This window comes from Thermobia domestica, chromosome 13 (assembly GCF_964235325.1).
Source record: "Thermobia domestica chromosome 13, izTheDome1.hap1.1, whole genome shotgun sequence".
NCBI lineage: Eukaryota > Metazoa > Arthropoda > Insecta > Zygentoma > Lepismatidae > Thermobia > Thermobia domestica.
The window spans coordinates 11,554,183-11,574,284 of NC_137466.1; the positions used below are offsets into that span (position 1 = coordinate 11,554,183).

The 20,102-nt window shown below is 34.8% G+C and overlaps 1 protein-coding gene across 1 annotated transcript in view; it reads right to left on the reverse strand.

The window, feature by feature from the left end:
- LOC145669119 (gustatory and odorant receptor 63a-like) overlaps positions 1-20,102 on the reverse strand; it is a 116,300-nt gene continuing 96,198 nt past the window's right edge. The window contains exon 4 of the mRNA XM_081737460.1: positions 1-491. Coding sequence (XP_081593586.1) covers positions 384-491 — 108 coding nt within the window. The 3' untranslated portion in view covers positions 1-383. The remainder of the gene's footprint in view (positions 492-20,102) is intronic.

Sequence of the window (20,102 nt, forward strand, 5' to 3'; positions counted from 1 at the left end):
CTTTCGCTTGTCAATATATTCATTGATTCATCTAAACAAATTATTTTCTTAAGAAATGTTAGTGTTTTACATATAATATCAATTGAATACATTAGAAATGTTCATTAGTTTAAGGCCTTCTTTCACTACAATGTACCATAATTGCTAAGTAAAATATTGAGAAAAATTAATACTTTTAGAATACAATTTAAGTAAATAATTTATTTACATGGTTCACTATATCATGTAATATAATGTGCGATACTAAATCATGAGTTGTGCTACTTAATCCAACTTAATTTATCTTAGTTAAATTACATGAAATTTATCATATTTTCTTCTGAAAATTGAGAGATGTCAGCAACTACAATAAAGCTCCCAACTTCTTAGTAGCAGCAATTGAGTTATGAAGTGGTGATATTCGATATGTCTCGACAATTATTTTCATTTTGTGGAATCGATATTTTGAATTGCACCAATACAACAAGGTATGTAACAACAGTGCTGAACACCTGGAAAGAAATAAGAAAAATATTTTACATCACTAGTGAATGAACTATTATTATTCTAGTAAACGCACTAAGATAAATCTCTTTATGTTTTATCAGATTCTTTGCCAAATGAAGTTTCAAGAGACGTTCGCTATAGAAAACTTTTTAGGGTGAATTAATATCTTATGAATAATGCAGATTCTTATCACGTAACTATGACTTGATAAGACCAGTCATGGGCAACAGCTGGTCCTCGTCCCGGCTCCGGTCCAATGATTCTTTTCTTCAGGCGCGCCTGACCCATTATTTAAACTGTATTTGTTATGTCATATTTAAAACTGAATTGAAACTGTAACCCTTGAACGCGTAGTGAGACTTACAACGATGAGAAAAGAATCCATAAGCCAGCGTTTCTCTTCAGTACCACCCCTTTCCACTCAACTTTGTGCTTCAAAACTAATCATAACTAAGGTTTTTCTTTTCTTTAGTAAGTGAATATTTTTGATAACCGACTAATTAGTTTTAACATTCCTATGATGTTAGTGTACGAGAATGATATTCACCATAATATAGTTATTCAATTCCTGTGAAAATTTTATACATTGTTTCGTACGGCTGTCGACACCAGTAAAAGTCCTTTATGATTGGACCACCACGTGTTCGAGCTTGCACATACCTGATCTAGACTATGAAACGGCAGTAAATGAACATAACTATCGAAAAAATGGAAGCATCTATGACCTACAACATATAATCTTTGTAATCTAGTTTCCCTGGACACTGGTGTCTTCTGGTTATCTTGTGTTAGTGTTATACTGTGTGATATGAAAGCAGTTTACAAAAATGTGTAATAGAGATTGATGGTGCAAAATGGGAGGACTCTTCAGTTTTCAAGCAGGACAAACTATTAGTGCGCTGACAATTATATTAAGTTGAATGAATGCTTATTGTTTAATGGGAGAATCAGTAGCAATGTTCCCAATAATGTCATTGGTCTACACATACCACACATTAAAAATTTTTATCGCCAAAATCCTCAGGAAGGGTAAGGTTAATTGTTCAGGAAGACTCCAAAATAATGATGTACTTTTCTCAAAAGACTTGTGTAGCATAATTAGTTTCCGTAAGAGAATCGAGTATAAAGTAGTATTGACGGGATGAGTTTTGTTCAGACAATGTTCTCGTAAACGGGGCTAGTAATGTTCTTTATACTTTGTAAGTATTTCACTAGTAGGTAATCTAAGGTATAATTCATGAGATTGAAGACAGTCAATTCGGTTACCCGAATCTTCTTTTCTTACTTATGATATTACAAAGTTTTAGCTTTCCATAAAAGAACTTTCCAAGAAGTGTTATCTTTCCGAGATTAAACAGCATTTTTATGAGACGAGGTGAGACAGCCTTAAGTGTGTTCTCGTGGTCAATCCTAACTGGTCAGCATTTTGTTCTTCACTATCCTCCAGCAGACAGTGCCGGTTCCTCAGAAATACATCCAACACCTGCTTGATTGAGTTTCGCGAAATGTAAAGATTGTGACTATGTATTCTCACTTATCAAGATTCTGCGCGTTGAACAATTCTTAAATTGTAAACGTTTGTGTAAAACCACGAACCAATATGTGAAATAAGCTTCACCTAACAAATGGATTCTATGTGTTGTTTGTGGTTTAAATGATTCATTTATTTGTGTTTAATAGAGATTTGTTCCCGCCACGAAGATTATTGCATACTTTTAATTGAAGAAAACTCAAAATAAAATAAATGATAATCGAACTTTCAGAAGGTTAAATCTAACGTAAGCTTGATGACATATTAGCGGAATTAAAGGAAAATATCTATAAAGAAAAGCCATTTTAGAAAAGTAAAATCAACCAACGTAAGTGTGTTCTATAAAGCAAAAAATAATAATGATGGGCTTAACAGCAGAAAATAATTCATCACTATTATGTAAACAAATTAAGGCATTGATATGCTAATAAATTAAAACATCTTAAAATTACCATCCAAATATTTTTTATATTGGGGTTTATTATGTTTAACATGGGAAAAAACTTACTTTTCATATATAATATTAATAAATTGCTTCCTGCTTTTAAGCGCTCAAGTATTTGTTATTACAGTAAACCCACGTTAACACGAATTCCAAGGGACTGAAAAATCAGGAGTTCGTGTTAAGAGAATTCGTGTTAACCGGGGACCCAAATTTTATTATTCGAATACATTTTCTCCATACATACGCATTACAGTATACAGACTATACATACCACTACAGTATATTATGTATGTCATAGAAAACACTAGAGATGGTATCGAGATGAGACTGAGTAGTCTCGGTTCCAAATTCGAGACGAGACCAAGACTATTCTCTGTCTAGATACCATCCACAGAATTGTATCGAGACGAGATTGAGAGTTTCGGTCTCGTCTCGATTTCGAAAAGCACTCCTCGGTCTCAAATTCGAGTTAAGATCGAGATCGAGACTAGTTTCGGTCTCGGTACCATCCTCTAAAAAGTAAGTTTATTATCCTATCTTCGAAGATTTACAAAAAAAGTTTCCATTCAGAAAACCCAGGTCAAGTTATAAAATTGATAACTGCGCTAGCAGGGTGAGTACCGCTAGTAACGGAAAGGTATTTATGATTGCTGTCACCAGTTTGTAGTTACAGGGGAGAGAAGATGTTTTGTTTCGAGCTGTCGTCAGCTCGTCTGCCAAGCACCTGCATGTTCAGCGCTTGACGGAGGACAGAATCAACACCTCATAAGAGAGGAAAGATACCTGTTTCTGGTTTTTCTCTTATTTACAAGGCAATTTTCGTCTGTATAAATACTGTATGACAAAAACTGATCTGGAGTGAAATCTGAAATAAGAAAAATGATCTGAAAAAAAAAAACAAGGATTGAAAGTTCGTGTTAAATCAAAACCTTTACTGACTCAAGGGACTAAAAATTAGTTCGTGATTCGTGCTAACCGAAATTCGTGTTAACCGATAAAACTTCCTGTAAGATAACGTACAGCGATGCCGGGACCGAAATTTTGTTCGTCCTAACCGAGTGTTCGGCTTAAGCGAGTTCGTGTTAACGAGGTTATACTGTATTATTTATTTTGTAGTTCTTTTGTTGAAGTAGGTTAATATTATAATGTACCACGTGCTTCTCTATAAGAACAATGCCATATGCTTCTGTTTATAAGCGTTACGAAATATATTTACGTCGGAGTACTACATACCAGGTGGGGTCATTACGAGAAGCAGACGACGGACCATCAACATTTCCTACAAGTCACATGATGACTGATAGCAGAAGCGCCAGGAAGCTTTGGACAGCAACCAGCAGACAGGCACCCGTTTTCTGGTCTCCCTTCTCTTTCTTGCCTGTAACTAGGAGAACCCTTTCCCAAAGCCTCTAGTCTGCTTCGGAACTTTTGGCTATTCCTCTCCTCCTGTCTTAGCTTGCTTCAGGACTCTGTCGGAGTCCCAACCTCAATTGCCTAGCTTGCTGCCGGATTCTGATACTTTTTATCCTCCTCACTGCTTGCTGCAGAGCATTGGGGTTCCCTAAGCCACACTGCTTACTCTGCTTGCGGACTCTGTAGAAATCCTGTCCACGACCGCATGATCTGGGGCCACCTAATTTCTACTTCACAATTAGAGAAAAGTGTTCTGTAGTATTTCTCTAAGTACTTTTGTTATTTTGAAAATTTTATAAATAAATCGGTAGTAGGAGTCCATTACAGACTCTGACTTTATTAACCAAGCTCTGCCTACCAAAAATTTTGCAATATTGTTTCTCGTTAAAACACGTGTTTACTTTTCATTTTTAGTGCATTTCTGAACTAGGCCATTTTTTAAAGTTTATTTTTCTTCACTCTTTCGGAAATCCAGTCTATTGAATATCTAAATGAAATGAAGTACTCTAACTTATTATGAAGTGGGTATACGAGATATATCGTAAACGAATATATTTATTTAAAAATAAACAGTCTACGTGTTGGGGAATTATACGTATACATACACATAGCGTTATCTATAAATTGTTGAGGAGTTTCATGGTCTACCTCCTAAGAATACAATCGCATCCTAATGTAATTTATGTCAGACTACCGGGAAAGTATACTCTTTTAAAAATAGAGAAGAATCCTTGAAATACGACGGTGCATCAATAAGTCCTTGGCCTGATTGCCCTTAGAAATAATTCCCGGCCTTGAAAATTTAGTTTGTGTTATTGTCGTCGTTATTAGCCTTACATTTAAAATCTCAAATATCTAACTAATTTTCTTTTCTAATTAAAGGTATGTGAATGAACAGTTTTGTGCCATTTGCTGAAAATGAAGCCTTCTGAGTACCGTGCAGTGATAAAGTTCCTATTGAAAAAATAACTAAACACAAATCAAATCCATGAAGAATTGGTGAGTACGTTCCATGATTCTTCGCCATCATATTCAACTCTAAAGAGATTATGTCACAAATTCAAGCTTGGCAGAGAATCATATCTGGATGCACCACGTGCCGGTAGCCCATGCACAGTGACGAATGAAGAAAACGTAGAGAAGATTCACGATATCGTTATGGCTGATCGAAGAGTGACTATACGCAAAATCGTCGAAGAGTCTAACGTATCATATGGTACGTTAGTCAGCCAATATTGGTCGATGATCTACACTTAAAAAAAATATATTCTCGATGGGTACCAAGAATGTTGTCCATAGATGAGAAGAGGAAGCGAGTGGCTTGTTCCCAAGAACTTTTGGCCAGGATAAAGCGTAACCCAGGAAAGTTTTACAAGCAATTTGTAACCATGGATGAGATCTGGGTCCATCATTTTGATCCTGGGACGAAAGGGCAATCTATGGAGTGGAAACACCATGGTTTCCCATGCACCCGTAATTTCCGCTTCGTACCCAGCGCCCGAAAGATAATGGAATCAGTCTTCTGGGATGCTACATGAATTTTATTCATTGACTATTTGCTATATGGGCAGATCATCATAAGATACTATTACGCCAACTTAATCCGAAGCTTGCGGGAAACCATCAAGAAGAAACCAAGAGGAAAGTTGTCAGACAAAATGCTCTTCCATGAGGACAATGCTGTAGTCAACAAATCAACAGTTGCAATGGCAGCCATTCATCATGCTGGCTTCGAATTGATCGAGCACCAACCCTATTCGCCAGACTTGCTCCAAAGTGCTTTCTCCCAATTTCCAAATTTGAAGGACCAACGCGGGGATAGAAGATTTGACAGTGATAACGATGTCATGTGTGTGGTAGAGGAGTATTTTGACAGTCTCGACGAAGGTTTTTTTCCCTGAAGGATAAGCAAATGTTGGAAACATAGACCTTCCCAGTTTATTGAGGTCCAGAAGACTACGTTGAGAAATAAAAAAGGATGAAGATTGCATCTCTTTTCTTTCTACTCCAGGTCAAAGACTTATTGGTCCTCGCTCGTACGTGCAGCTATGAAGAAATTATGAGCGAACATACAACATTGAAGTCTGGCTTTTATACCGCACCCGTTGAGGTTTTAATGGTTATCTTCTAAGACTATTGTTAGAACTTTCTGAAATTTATATGAGACCACCGGAAAAGTATACTGATCCAGATAGAAAATAATGATCTAATCAGTGTAACTATATTGAAGTTATATACGACATCCATGCAACATATAAACTGGCCGCATTAATAACCTTCTCCTTTTTTGAGCTCGGTTAATTACAACAGAGATCATGTATATAGTGGAATAAATATGGATAAACTCATATATCGAAACAAATAATTGAAACGGTAATAATAATAATAATAATAATAATAATAATAATAATAATAATAATAATAATAATAATAATAATAATAATAATAATAATAATAATAACATAAATCAGCCAAAATATAAAACTAATAACCTCATAGAACGTTAGCTATTGCAATACCACATAGAAAAGCAAGAATATGCCACTGCAAAGATGGTTATTCCCCCAAATCAAACTAATGCTAATAGTCGTAAATGTTCTCCGAGATCTGTCGATTCCGGACACTCTATAAGAATGTGCTAAATGCCCAGAAAAGCGATACAGTTCGCAATATACACAGTTGACGTCACTAAATAGAAATGTGTGAAATAAACGTCATCGATATAGAAATGCAGCTGAATCACTACTACTCGGAAAGTGGAATACGAGGCGTCTCCCAATAGCCCAAACGACGTTCTATAGAATGAGCTTATTTTCATTAAGCTCCTTCCAATCTGCCTACCAATGGAAATACACTGGACTAAAAACCTACGAGTTTCGAGGCTTGGAAACTCCAATGTATAATTAATCAATATAACGATTTTGGTTGTTGTCTAAGCACGTTGATTTCGCGAAATGCAAACACGCTTCGGCAATCAGCAATTAAAGAAAACACAGCCCTGTTGCTGTAGCTGATACCATCTGAGAAGAATATCTCCGTTTGTTTATTAAAAACATTTTGTAAGCCAAAATACAGTAATTTTTCATGCGCAAGTGAAGTTTAGCACAGTAAATAGCAGTAGTTGTAGTCCGTGGTGGAGGTCAAATTTCTCTGCTCTTAGTTCAGCAGTGAATACAGGATGGAGCCTAAATTCTGAGTTAGCGTCCGTAAGGAAGTCAGAGACAACATAATTCACATTTTTGGATCCGTAAGTATACATAACATAAACATTAGGTACTGTTCTAACAACACTCCAATCTGTTTGCCCTTCTTAGAGTGAACGTCGTTGTAGTGGTTCGATCTGATTTCTAGCAAATTGGGAGGTAAACACTAAAAATAAAATAAGGAAATTAAACTTATGGAGTGATGAAATAGGAAAGAGGCTAATACATGGTTTGTAGTGAAGCATACATTCCTACGAGCAGATCATTTTGTTTACTGTACTGTATAAGAGATAAGCATCAGTAATTATTTATTCTCCGCTCGTTCTATGTGCTCTGACATTGGTAATCGTGGGGCCTAAGAAGAAACTAAACTAAAACTTTCTGCAGTTGTTTGTAGGATCGCTTGTGTCGGGTTTGGGAAGAGTACATAGAGAGAGAGGAGAATGAGTAATGAGTGACGTAAATCTCTCCCAAAGTAGAATGATGAAAGCCGTCTGGACCTAGGTTAGGATGTCTACAAAAAATATTTTGAAACTGTTGCTCCCCGGTGTTTTTCTGATTCATTTTGGTGTAAAGTGAAAATATATGAAATTTGAAGTATCTAGGTTATATTTGAGTTTGCCCCTAAGGATACAAAGTTTGAATTAAACAGCCAAAAAGTGCAATATTGGGACATTTTAAAAGTTTTCATTAACATATTTCCACAGCTTTAAATATTCATTATAATATTTTTTTTATAATTTCAGATCAGTATTGCACCTGATATGGACCGAAAACAGTGGACATGTAGCCCTAAAGTTTAGGCCTAAACAACTTGGCCTGTTGCAACTTGTTCATCACTTGTTCATATTGTAATGAAGAATAGGAACTCAACTAAACTGAACTAGTCTGTGTTGAGAAAACAAGAAGGATGGAGTGGGATTCTTCTTAGGATTTCATATAGATAGTGAATTGCATTTTTACGTGTTTTACCATGAACTCTAATGATAAACAGAAACTACATTTTGAATCAAGTTTGCGGCTTGTGTGATGTGTTAAGATATTCATGTTTGTTGGAAGAAAATTATTTTAGCAAAGTAATAAACACGTTAGTGGTAATGGGACGATTTTCGATGTAATTGTTGAACAAATTTCAGAGTAGTTGGTAAAAGCGGTAATACCCGCTCAACGAAAGGTAAAATCAAATGTAAGGTGTTTGCTCTTTTTGATTAGTTCAGATCTCTGCAAAAACATAAGGTTTCTAGCTCTAACCTTGATAAGAAAAAGGACTTTTTTGACACACTCGAAGTGTACTTTTTAATCGCGGATCATAAGGCTGAAGAGAAAATTAAAAGTGATTAACCTAGGAGTAATAATCAGAAATCCGAGGATCTAGAGTTTCTAAACGTATTAAGTGAAGATAAAAGCCTGTATATTTGGACTTAAAATAAACTGTATACAAAAAAAAAAAAAAAAAAAGTGGTGAATAAGATTAAAGGAGATGAGTCAGCATTGAAACAAAATTGAACTACCAACAAGAAGCCGTTTTACATCATCGCAGTGGAAATGAAAGTGACGTTGAAGAACAGAATGTATCTGAAACAGACTGTGAACCTAAGCATGACCCAGACTTTTTCTTACCCTCAACATCTTTGTATAAACCTAAAGAAGTAGCTATTAAAGTACCGAAAAACTTCTTCAAAAACCCAAAAATTTCTCAAATGGCCGAAAGTCATGCACTTTCGCTAAACCCAAGAACTGCTATGTTAGCATCTATTGCAGTAGAAGGTGGGTCTGGCCTAGATGACTTAAGATTAAGTAGAGAGACAGTTAGAAAAACTAGCAACGTGAAGACTATAGAGAATGTGCCGAAGTCTTACTTAGAGTATTAGTAGAAATTCCACCTCGAAGAATTCATTGACAAAAGCCTGGAACTTTCCATAAAGCAATATGGATAGCCATAGTAATTTATGCAGCAAAAATGTACCAATTTAGTGAGCAACTCGGTTTTGAACCAGAAAATATTCAAAAACTGCGCAAAATTTGTCTTTTCAACGCACTTTTTACATAAAATGCTGGTTGAACGCTCGAAAAACTACAGACGCTCATATGAATGGCATTGAACTTTGGCACTGTTTGAACAGTACAAATCAATAGCTCCAGAGGTTGCTCAGTCTGCTTTTGACAGCCTTTGTTTGATACTTGTGCTATTTGACAAAGGGAAGAGTATCATTTTAACTCTTTTCAGAGAAAATTTCTAAAACCGAAACGGAGAAAGATCGTGCCTTCATTGCTTAAATTCAAAAGTGAAGGAAGAGCGTTACTAGTGTGTGTTCTTGTGTTCCCAATTCTAAATTCAGCAAAAAAGTGCAGTTAGTATGCACCAGTTTATGGCTACTTTTGGAAATATTTCAATAAAATGAATCTGGCTGAAAAAAATCCATCGACGTGGGAAGATCTCCACTACAATGAAATGAAATCCTTTGTAAGAAATTTAAAGGTTGTAAATGATCTTGAAGAACGTGGAGTCCAACAGGTGCATGCATTACCCCAGAAAATCACAAACAATGAAAAACAGAGGCAATATTTGATGCAGTCGGTTGATCTGTCTATAAAATCAGCAGTATAATTGTGTATATTTGGATTTATTTCATTCCATTTTCATTAATTAATAAGATCATTTTACTGCTATTCTGTTTGGTATAAATATTTTTATGTCCAAAACCTTCTTTTTTAACACTTAAGAATACTAAAACATATTGTCAATTCAAGATAAGTATTGAAAACAAAAATTGATACCTTTTTTAAGAATATAAATTTAAGCACCTGCGGGCAAACTCAAACTTTAACTTGAAGAATTCAAATTTCATATATTTTCATTTCACACGGAAAACAACCAGAAAAACCCTAGGGAGCAATAGTTTTAAGACATTGTTCTTTTATGAGACACCTTAATTTAGGTGTGTATTGCAAGGGATAATTTTTATTTAAATAATTGAAAGGTAATTTTAGATTAACTCAATTATTATTTTTCATATAACAGAGACTTGTTTTCTCTTGATTGGTTTTGGACTTGAAATTTCATTATTATTTTACTTGAAAATTAAATTCCTTATTTTCAACGTTCCAAGAATAACAGGATGGCAGATACTATTCTGGAAATGCATAAACCGTAGGGCTGAACTTTGATGGGTTTGGTTTCCTACGGGAAAGGTATTGTACGGAATTTGGTCATCACCGATATTGGAAATCATTAAAAAAATACAAAGAAAAGAAAATAGTGAAATCCGGAAAACGGATATTCTTCCTACGTCTTTATGCCATCTCACCTATGCTTTGATACTCTAGTTCATAACCAATCACGATTAAATATGTCAAAGGAATCACCATAAACTCCTCCTAGTTGTACTATTCGATCCCCTTTTTGTTACAATTAACGTCAACTGACATTGTGTGACTATTTTCCGGCCAACACCCTATCCCAAGAATATATAAGCAAAAATATACTAATCTCTGGGAGCCACATTACGACTATCAGCTGCCGAGGCTGATCCTCGCGGGACGTTACCTTATAGAAGGTAAATATGTCTTTGACTAAGTTACTATAAACGTAACTACTATTCCCATAGATAACTCTAATCTTGTAATGGCTGAAGTAATGTTTTAAAATTTTCTCAGAGTCATGTTTTACAAAATTTGAAGATATAAATACTAGAACAGGTGCCACTTGGCATATATATTCTGCCAATCATGTTTTTATCCTAAAGGCTCTGTTGTAATGTAAAGTATGACCTATATCTGAGTTTAATTTTTGCTGTCGTATTGTTTTTGTTTAATTTCTAGGGTTCGTTTTCAGTTATTGTTATTTCGTCTTTTATATATATATATATATTGCTTATTTTCATTTTTATTAATAAATTTTTTTACTGGTAATTTGCATTTATTCTGTTATGTTCTGTTCTCTTTAAGCCTTAAAGACCTGTGCTAAATAAATTATCTTTGAAACATCTAGGATCTGAGATTTCTGAGGTTCGTGACTCGTGGTATTGTTCTGGGTAATGATGCTAGTCGTCTTTTTTACCCAGCACAACCCAAATAATCGTTTCAGTATGTTTCACAATAAAACATGTCTTTAACTCTTCTTCCCATTCCACTACACCATAAACATTTACTTTTACGTTCTTCTTCCTCTCTTCTCGTTTTTGGCGCTCGCTAATACATTCGGTGCCAAGAACCGCTTTTCCATAGAAAATAACAAATTCAGTTTTGATACAATGTAGCATTTACTTTAGCTTCCTCTGAACTACATTCGACACCAATTTCGGCATTTCGTCATAATAACCGTTATATCAAGAGAAATACGAAACATGGACTCCCTTATTTTATGTCTGCTATTTCTGTACATTAATTTCCATAGTCTATATTTTCAATCTTGGCGCCGACTCTCATCTTTTCCGTAAAGGCTTTAACTCCAAAGAACAGTTCTTCCGTACAAAATGAGAAGCATGTATTCGTCCTTTGATCGTCTAGCATGAACCAGCCAAATTTAGTCGAACTCGCCTTAGATAATAAATATGATATTCTTTGTTGGTGTTGCACTTTCAACAAACAACTTTGTAAGAGGTACAGAAACGCACTGTACTTAGTACACTTTGTATTTTTAGCTTGTTTGTCGATAGGTAATTTTGATTTGCAAAATAACTTTCAATTAATTCTAGTATATCTAATCATAATCCATTTTCGCGGTTTTAAAGGAAATGCATCTGTCTGACTATTTCAAATACTTTATTAATTAAGAATTTCCCAGCTGGAAACCAAGAAAAAATCCGAGGGAATGCTTTAGTGGAACCAGGCAGGTTACCCACAGGACATAGACAAAAGTGAAAGTGCACGTGACCCTTGCAGGGCAAACAGAAGAACAAGTGTTGTGGCCGATTCATCCCTCCGTGTGTTTGACAGTACTAGTTAAGGGAACGTGAAGTGAAAAGGGAAGAGTGAAAGGAAAAAACTTTCAACAAGAGAAAAATAACTGGATATAATGTGACCATTGCAAATGAAATAGGGCTTTTGAACTTTCAGATCAAAACTCTTGACGATACCCCAAAAGTTAGCTTATAAAATAAAACTACTGTCAGTGTCTTGATAACAATATACAGAGACTTATCCCTTACCTCAAAACTAACTCAACTTGAAATATTACTAAACACAATAAAGTCATACCTAGAAATTATCTGGAGCACTGGTGTACCAGTGGTAATCTAGATACCATAAATTTTAGTAATTATAATGTAATAAGTAGTTTTTGTAGAAGTAAAACAAAGAAGGGATTCTCCAATACTAGTAAATTCAGTTAATCCAGAGAACGCTAAAGTATTAAAGGAATTATGTAATATTTCCACGAAATTTGAATTTGAGTGCTCAGCAGCTTTCTTTTTTTAAAGCAATTTAATTATTGTAGTAATTTATAAAAGCCGACAAGGCACAACGATACATTTTTTGACATACCTAAATATCTTATTAGATAAAATACGAAAAATTCGCAAAAAAAACATTAATTTGCGGGGCTTCAACATTGATCTTTTAATAAATACTTAGGAAAGAATGGGAAGTAGATTTCTTAATAAAATACTACAACATAAATTATATAATCAAAGAAACCATTCGAATAACTATTTACCCAAAAATAGAAACACACAATGAGCTAACGAATTTACATGCAGATTACATAAAATATGAAAATATCCATGTACTCTTAGATCACACTTGCCAATTATCAGAAACGGACTTGGCGTACAATCACACAATCAATAACGTAAAAATAGAAACTAGAATACTAAACCGAAAAATTTTTTTTTTTAAATCTTGATTTTCTAAGAAACGCAAATTAGAACGCCATGTATGAAAAACATGCAATAGAAGATTAATTTAGTTATTTTATTACTACACTCAACAATAGCTTTTACAAATCATTTCCAAAAAGAAAGTATATAGTAAAGGAAAACGCATAGGAGTTGGATAACCCAGGAAATAAAAGAATAAAATAAACTGAAGCAAAAATTACTAAAAGAAAAAAATGTTAGAAAAATCGAAATAAAAGATTGTATTAAATTCTGTAAAACATTAATTATACATACTAAACAGACACACTACAAAATATCATTACTTATTTTAGGAATAAAACCAAGTCTTTATGGCAAGTTGTCAGAGATAACATACACATAAAGGATAGAAAAGTAATATTAAAAAGTTAACCATTGATGATACAATAATAGATGAACCTATTCAAATATGTGACCAATTTAATTGCTATTTTACGGAAACAGCCGACAAGTTTGTAAAAATAAAAGGAAATAATATCGCCATTAAACTGTTAGCAAACACGATACCGCATTCTGCTTACAGCATATTTTTACAGCAATTTTAGAAAACGAGGTACTGCATCAAATTAGTAATTTGCACAAAAATGAGCTAACAAACGACGTAATACCGACAAAAATAATGAAACTATGTGTAGTGTCATTGACCCTCGTCTAACTTAATTTAATCAATTCTTAATAAATGGTGCATTTCTTGATGCTCTTCAAAAAGCTCAAGTAAGACCAATCTCCACGTCCGTCGAAAATTCCGGACCAATCTCGCTGCTATCTGCTTTCAGTAAAATATTTGAGCATCTAATAAAGAGTAGATTATTGGATTTTCTTATACACCAGAATATTCCAACGAATGAGCAACACGGCTTTGTGCCCAACAAAAGCACCCAAACCGCTACCTATAGCTTAATATACCATTTACTAAAAGGAGTAAATGTGAAATTTCTAGTACTTGGTATTTTTTACGATCTGAGTAAGGCGTTTGATGTTATAAATCGAGAGAGTTTTCTAAAAAACTAGAACATTACGGTATACGCGGACACTATTTCAAATAATTTAAATCTTACTTATAAATCCGGGAGCAATCAGTCGAAATTGTATGAAATAACGGCGATACTGAAATAAAATATAAGTAGCCTTATCGAAAATGAAATGAAATGAAATCTTTGAGTTTTACGTCCCACGGTTATGCCGGTTAGGCTAAAGGAGACGGTGATAATGAGAGATGAGTGAAATGGTGGAATGAAGAAAGTGGTAGGAAACGGGAGTACCCCGAGAAAACCCACGAGCACGGTGTTTGTCCACCACAAAGTTCACTTGGCGGGGGCTGGGATCGAACCCGGGACCCCAAGCACCAGAAGTGTAGCCTTATCGAGAAATAAACTATTGAGTGCCACAAAGCTCGGTTCTAGGTCCACTCTTGTTCCTACTAATATAAGATAACTACCTAGCAATATAGATACCAACATAGATACTCTATGCCGATGATAGTTCAGTTATTAGCAAAGGAAAAGATACAAAAGTTCTTGTCAATAATGTACATGACATAACGAAAAAACTTCGTTATTGGTTTGATAGTAATCAGTTTGTTTTAAACAATACAAAACACAATATATACTTTTCCACTCAACTCATGCTAAAAATATCAATAAATGCACAATAAATCTAAAGAACACATCCATACAGCTAGTCAACCCAACATTTTTTGGCTTTACAATAAATTAGAACTTCTGATGGAGTATTCATACTTAAACAACTATACATAAACTAAATTCGAGTCTTTATGCTCCAGGAGTGCTGAAAGACACATTAAGTCTTAATATAAATCTATTATGGATTCATATACTCTATCACAAAGTATAGTATTCTATTTTGAGTTAACGCAACTTAAAGCAAATCTATATTTAATAAAGGACACCAGGCCATCCGTATAATCGCAAACTTACATTACACAACAAGCTGCAAAGTACTAACAGTTCCCTTTATCTACATATGTATGAATGGTCCATTTTCTACTAACTCATAGTGAAGATGAAGTGAAAGATCACCATTACAATACTATGATCAAAACAATAAGTCTTACTTTACTAGAATATTATTGGTACAATAGGGCCTGAGACATTATGGCAAATAACATATTCAAAGCATTGCTCAATCACATTAAAAATGTAGAAAAACTTAAATAAATTTAAACAAAACTTAAAAACGTATCTAATAGAGAATGAATTTTATAGTGTACAAGAAGATCTAGAAATTCTGTATATATAACAATGTAAAATATTTTACCTATATGTTTAATCACTTATGTAAATCAAACTATGTTTATTTTATAATCTTACATAAATACTATGTACCAGTGAACTGAACTCTCCAAATACCATGTATAGTGCAGTCGCTTGGCACAAAAATATTTCTATTCTGGATACCAGCATGAAACTTGGCACATTTATTAATTATAACATGTTGAATGAAAATCCGCCGGGACACAAAACCGATGATCACCCCGTCGGACAGAATTCAAGATGGCGTCCAAAATGGCGGCACCATCTGAAAATACTCCAATTTTGCCGTTCTTCGGGCCAGTTTATATGTTCATTGGTATGCTAAATTCAAATAACGCGCTTTTAAAAATATCAAGGTAATAGATTTACAAATATAAAGAATTGTGGAATATTTACATCCATTTTAATGCAAAATTAAACATGCTATTTACTGTAATAACAACGAAAAAATCGTTTTTAAAATTTTGAATGACGTGTTCAGATCTTATAAGTAAATCCAAAGGTATTATTGTAGTTAAGTGTTAATTATCTGTTTTTAAGTAATCTCATGTTGTAGAACACTTATATTATAGGTAATAAATATTTGATAGTTTGATATTTTCCCAATGTTTTGCTATTTAAAGGGCTTATTAGCAACTTCTTCTTATTATTATTTTGTTCTTACAGATTGAACTGAAATACCGAGATGTCTAAAAAGAGAAAACTGGAATTAATTGAGTTTGATTCAGCAGTTCCGCCCAATCCGGAGGTTAAATGGGAACAATGTATAATCTGTCAGGAAGAAAATGAATCCCCTCTAGTAAATGCAACGGAAAGTGGACTGAAATCACTTGGTGAAGACTTAATAGAATTCTCTAACCTTGGAGCTTTGCCGAAATCTGTTCCAATTCTTCAATTACGAGATAGTGGTGGTATTGTTCAAAATCTAGTGTCAAATTCAGCAAAATTTCATAAGTCATGTCGTACAAAATTTGACAAACAGAAACTTGAGCGTCTGAGGAAAAAGAGGCAGCAAACAATAGTTGAGTTACCTCCTGGGACATCTCAGGAAGTTAAAACAAGATCAAGTACACCAACTGTGGACATTAAAAATACGTGTTTATTTTGTGATGGAGCGGAAGAAGAAGACAAGTTAGTATCTGCGCAAACACTAGAAATTGGTTCAACAATCATGTTTTTAGCAAAGGAGGTTCAAGATGAGAAAATACTAATGAAATTATCTTCAACTGATTTAGTGGCACAGGAAGCAAAATACCATAAGCTGTGCGACGTGCGATTTAGGAACAAAGTTAGAAGAGAACTACGAAAAAAGGGACCCAAAAGTGAAAGTGATATTGACAGCTTTGTTTATGGTTCTGCGTTAGCTCAAATGGTAGAATATATTGAAGACATTTACTTGCTCAGTGATACTTCACCTGTATTTAAGTTAGCAACACTTACGAGTCAGATGGAATGGAAAATGCGCAATCTAGGAATTCCAAATGCACAAGTGAATCGGTCAAAACTAAAAGAGCAGCTAATATCTTTAATTCCAGGTTTGACTGCCACTAAGTCTGGAAGAGAAGTTCTGTTGTACTTTGAGGATGTAACTGGAGAGGCTATACGTGATGCCATTGCATATAATGCCATGAGTGATGGAATGTGTTTAGCGCATGCTGCTCAAATAGTTCGTAGAGATTTGTTCAATGAATATCCAAAATTTGAGGGTTCGTTTGCGAAAGATTTTACTGCCAAAGAGTCAGTGAATGAAGCTCTATTATTGTTGTTACAAATGATCCTAGAAGGACCTGCACAAGATAAACAAGGAGAGACTAATAGAAAACCCCTACTATCTATTGCACAGTTAATACGTTTTAATGCTACCAAATCGAAACGAAGGCATGAAACTTGTAATACTAAACATCTTATAGAACGAGAAACACCACTACCCCTCTATATTGGTCTCAAATTGTATTCAAGTATAAGAACCAGAAATCTTATTGATCAACTCCATGCTCTTGGCGTATGTGTTTCTTATGACAGAGTTCAAACAGTTTTGTCAACAACAACAAATGTTACATGCGAAAAGTATAACAATTTAGGAGGAGTAATTCCTGAATGCTTACATGAAAAAATTTTTACAACAGCAGTAATTGATAACATTGATCATAATCCTTCTTCTGTGACAGTTAGGGACTCATTTCATGGCACAAGCATTACCTTGATACAGCATCCAGATAGCACGTTAGCACAGAAAAGATATTTGCATATTGCAACTTCACAATGGACCAGCGAGGTAAAGAATGCGTTACCTTCTTCCTACACAACCGTGTCCCCAATACGTTTTAACACAAAGTATTGTGAAATGCCCCTCTCAACTGTTATTACATCACAAGAAATAGAAGGTTCTAATTCCACAGATATAATAACATGGTTAGAATCAGTCAAAGGAAGCATCGGGAGCAATTTTACTTGTGACAATGACTCTTCAGATGTACGTATTTCTTGGTCAGCGTTTGTATCAGAACATAGACAATCACCTACACTTCCAAAATCTAATAATGTTTTACTTCCGTTGTTAAGCGAAAAGGTGCAATCCCCAGCTGTGGTAGCACACTGTATGGAAGTACTTTTCAATATTTTTGATAAACTCTGTTTGAATGATGGAGTTCCGATCCTCACTGGAGACCAACCAATATATGCCCTGGCAAAACAGATTCAATGGAAATATCCTAGTAAATATGGTGAAGACAAATTTGTAGTAATGATGGGAGGTTTGCACATTGAAATGGCTGTAATGAATATGATAGGAAGTTGGCTTACAGGATCCGGGTGGACTGATATATTAGTTGATGCTAGAGTAACATCAACTGGACGAGCTGAATCACTTCTATCGTGCTCTCACGTCAAGCGCGCTCGCTATGCTCACCAAGTAACAGTGGCTGCACTATATATTTTGAAAACAGAAGCATACGAAGCATATAAATATATCAATGTCTCTGAAGGAATGTCATATTTAGATTTTAACGAATGGTGTAATCTACGCAATGAAGAATCTCCGCAATTTATTTTCTGGTCAATAACTATGGAACTACAGATTCTATTGCTCTCTTTCTTACAAAGTGTGCGTGAAGGAAATTTTGTACAATTCAAAACTATTCTGGAAGATATATGTCCCTGGATGTTTGTTTTAGATCACGCAAACTATGCCCGCTGGTTGCCAGTTTTCATCCAAACACTGAAAGAACTGGAGATGCGCCATCCGTTTATATATAAAGAATTCATGAAAGGCAAATTCGTAAGTCAGAAGAGCAATCGACCATTTTCAGCAATGGCGGATGACCATTTGCATGAGCAAAATAACAAACAAGTTAAAGGAGTTGGTGGAGCAATAGGACTTTTTGACAAACCTGCTGCACTTTTGAAATGGATGGTTGCAGGGCCAGATGTTGTAAAAATGATATCTGACTTTGAAGAACAATTTTCAGTTTTCGATGGCGAAGAAGATGCAGGTGATGAAAATGACATAAAGCATAAGGAAAGCAGCAAAGCTTTTGAAAAGAGATATAAGGAACACGTTTTAGATGTTGTAGCTTCCTTTAGAAACTATGGTAACCCATTTGAAGAAGATATATTAACAACAGCAGTTAGCAAAATATGTGCAACAAAGGATGCAGAGAAGTCGGTCAGAGAAGCCAGGAATCTTGGAAGATGTCTGTATGAAAATTTTGTACAAGAGAGGTTGATTGAAGGGAAAACATCAATTCACTCAGTAATTAAAAGGTGTAATTTAGTGTTATTTAACAACAGAATGACAAAGGGGAAATCTAAACTTCAAATGCAAACAACAGCACTTAGAAAGGACGCAAATATATTATGCAAATTGTATGTGGCGAGTCAGATTAGGCAACCTGACGTTACAACATTTTTTTCTCATGAAACTCACCCATATCCTCCCTCCATTAGCGAGTTCGGCAAACTTCGCAAACCATCAAGAAAGTCTGACATTATTGCCTGTTTATCTTCAGATGTTTGTGAGAATAATACAGTGACTGTAGTGTTTCATTTTGCTCGGCTATTGTTATAGATGGTGCTGCCCTTGTACATTCTCTTACTCCAGGTTCATCTAAAACATTTGGAGAATTTGCAACCAAAATATTTCGACCTGCCGTAGAATCTCATCTGCAGAAATTTGATAGGGTTGATGTAGTATTTGACAGATACTTGGCAAGAAGTCGTAAGGCTGACACTCGTTTGAAACGAGGTTCTGGAGAAAAAATGTTAATCAAAAGAACAACACCATTCCCAAGGGTATTTAGGAAATTTTTGCAAGTTGATGAAAATAAAAAGCAACTTTTCCACTTACTTGCTTCTGAAATTGAATCAATGGAAGTTGGTTGTAAGGTTGTTATTTGCACTGATGAAGACCTCATAATTTGCGTAGGATCCTACCATAACAACAACCAACTGTCTCCTTGTTCACATGAAGAAGCAGATACAAGAATTCTTCTACATGTGAAAGATGCAGTTTTATGTGGCCACAAAAATGTTGTAATTTCAACAGTAGATTCAGATGTAATAATAATTGCTGCAGCGGCCCTGAAGGAGTTGCAGGCTCTCGATTTGCAGAACTTGTACTTCATTTACGGTGTTGGGAAAAACAGAAAACAGTTTTCACTCTGCGAAATGTTACAAAATTTATGTCCTGAAACTTGTGAAGCATTGCCGTTTTTTCATGCTTACACGGGTTGTGACACAGTATCTTCTTTTCATGGGGTTAGTAAAACTAAAGCTTGGAATGTGTGGAAGACACTGCCAGAACTAACGGACGTCTTTATTCGATTGTCTACCTCATTCATTTTATCTGATGATGATTTTGATATGATACAGTATTTTACAGTGCTTCTGTATGAC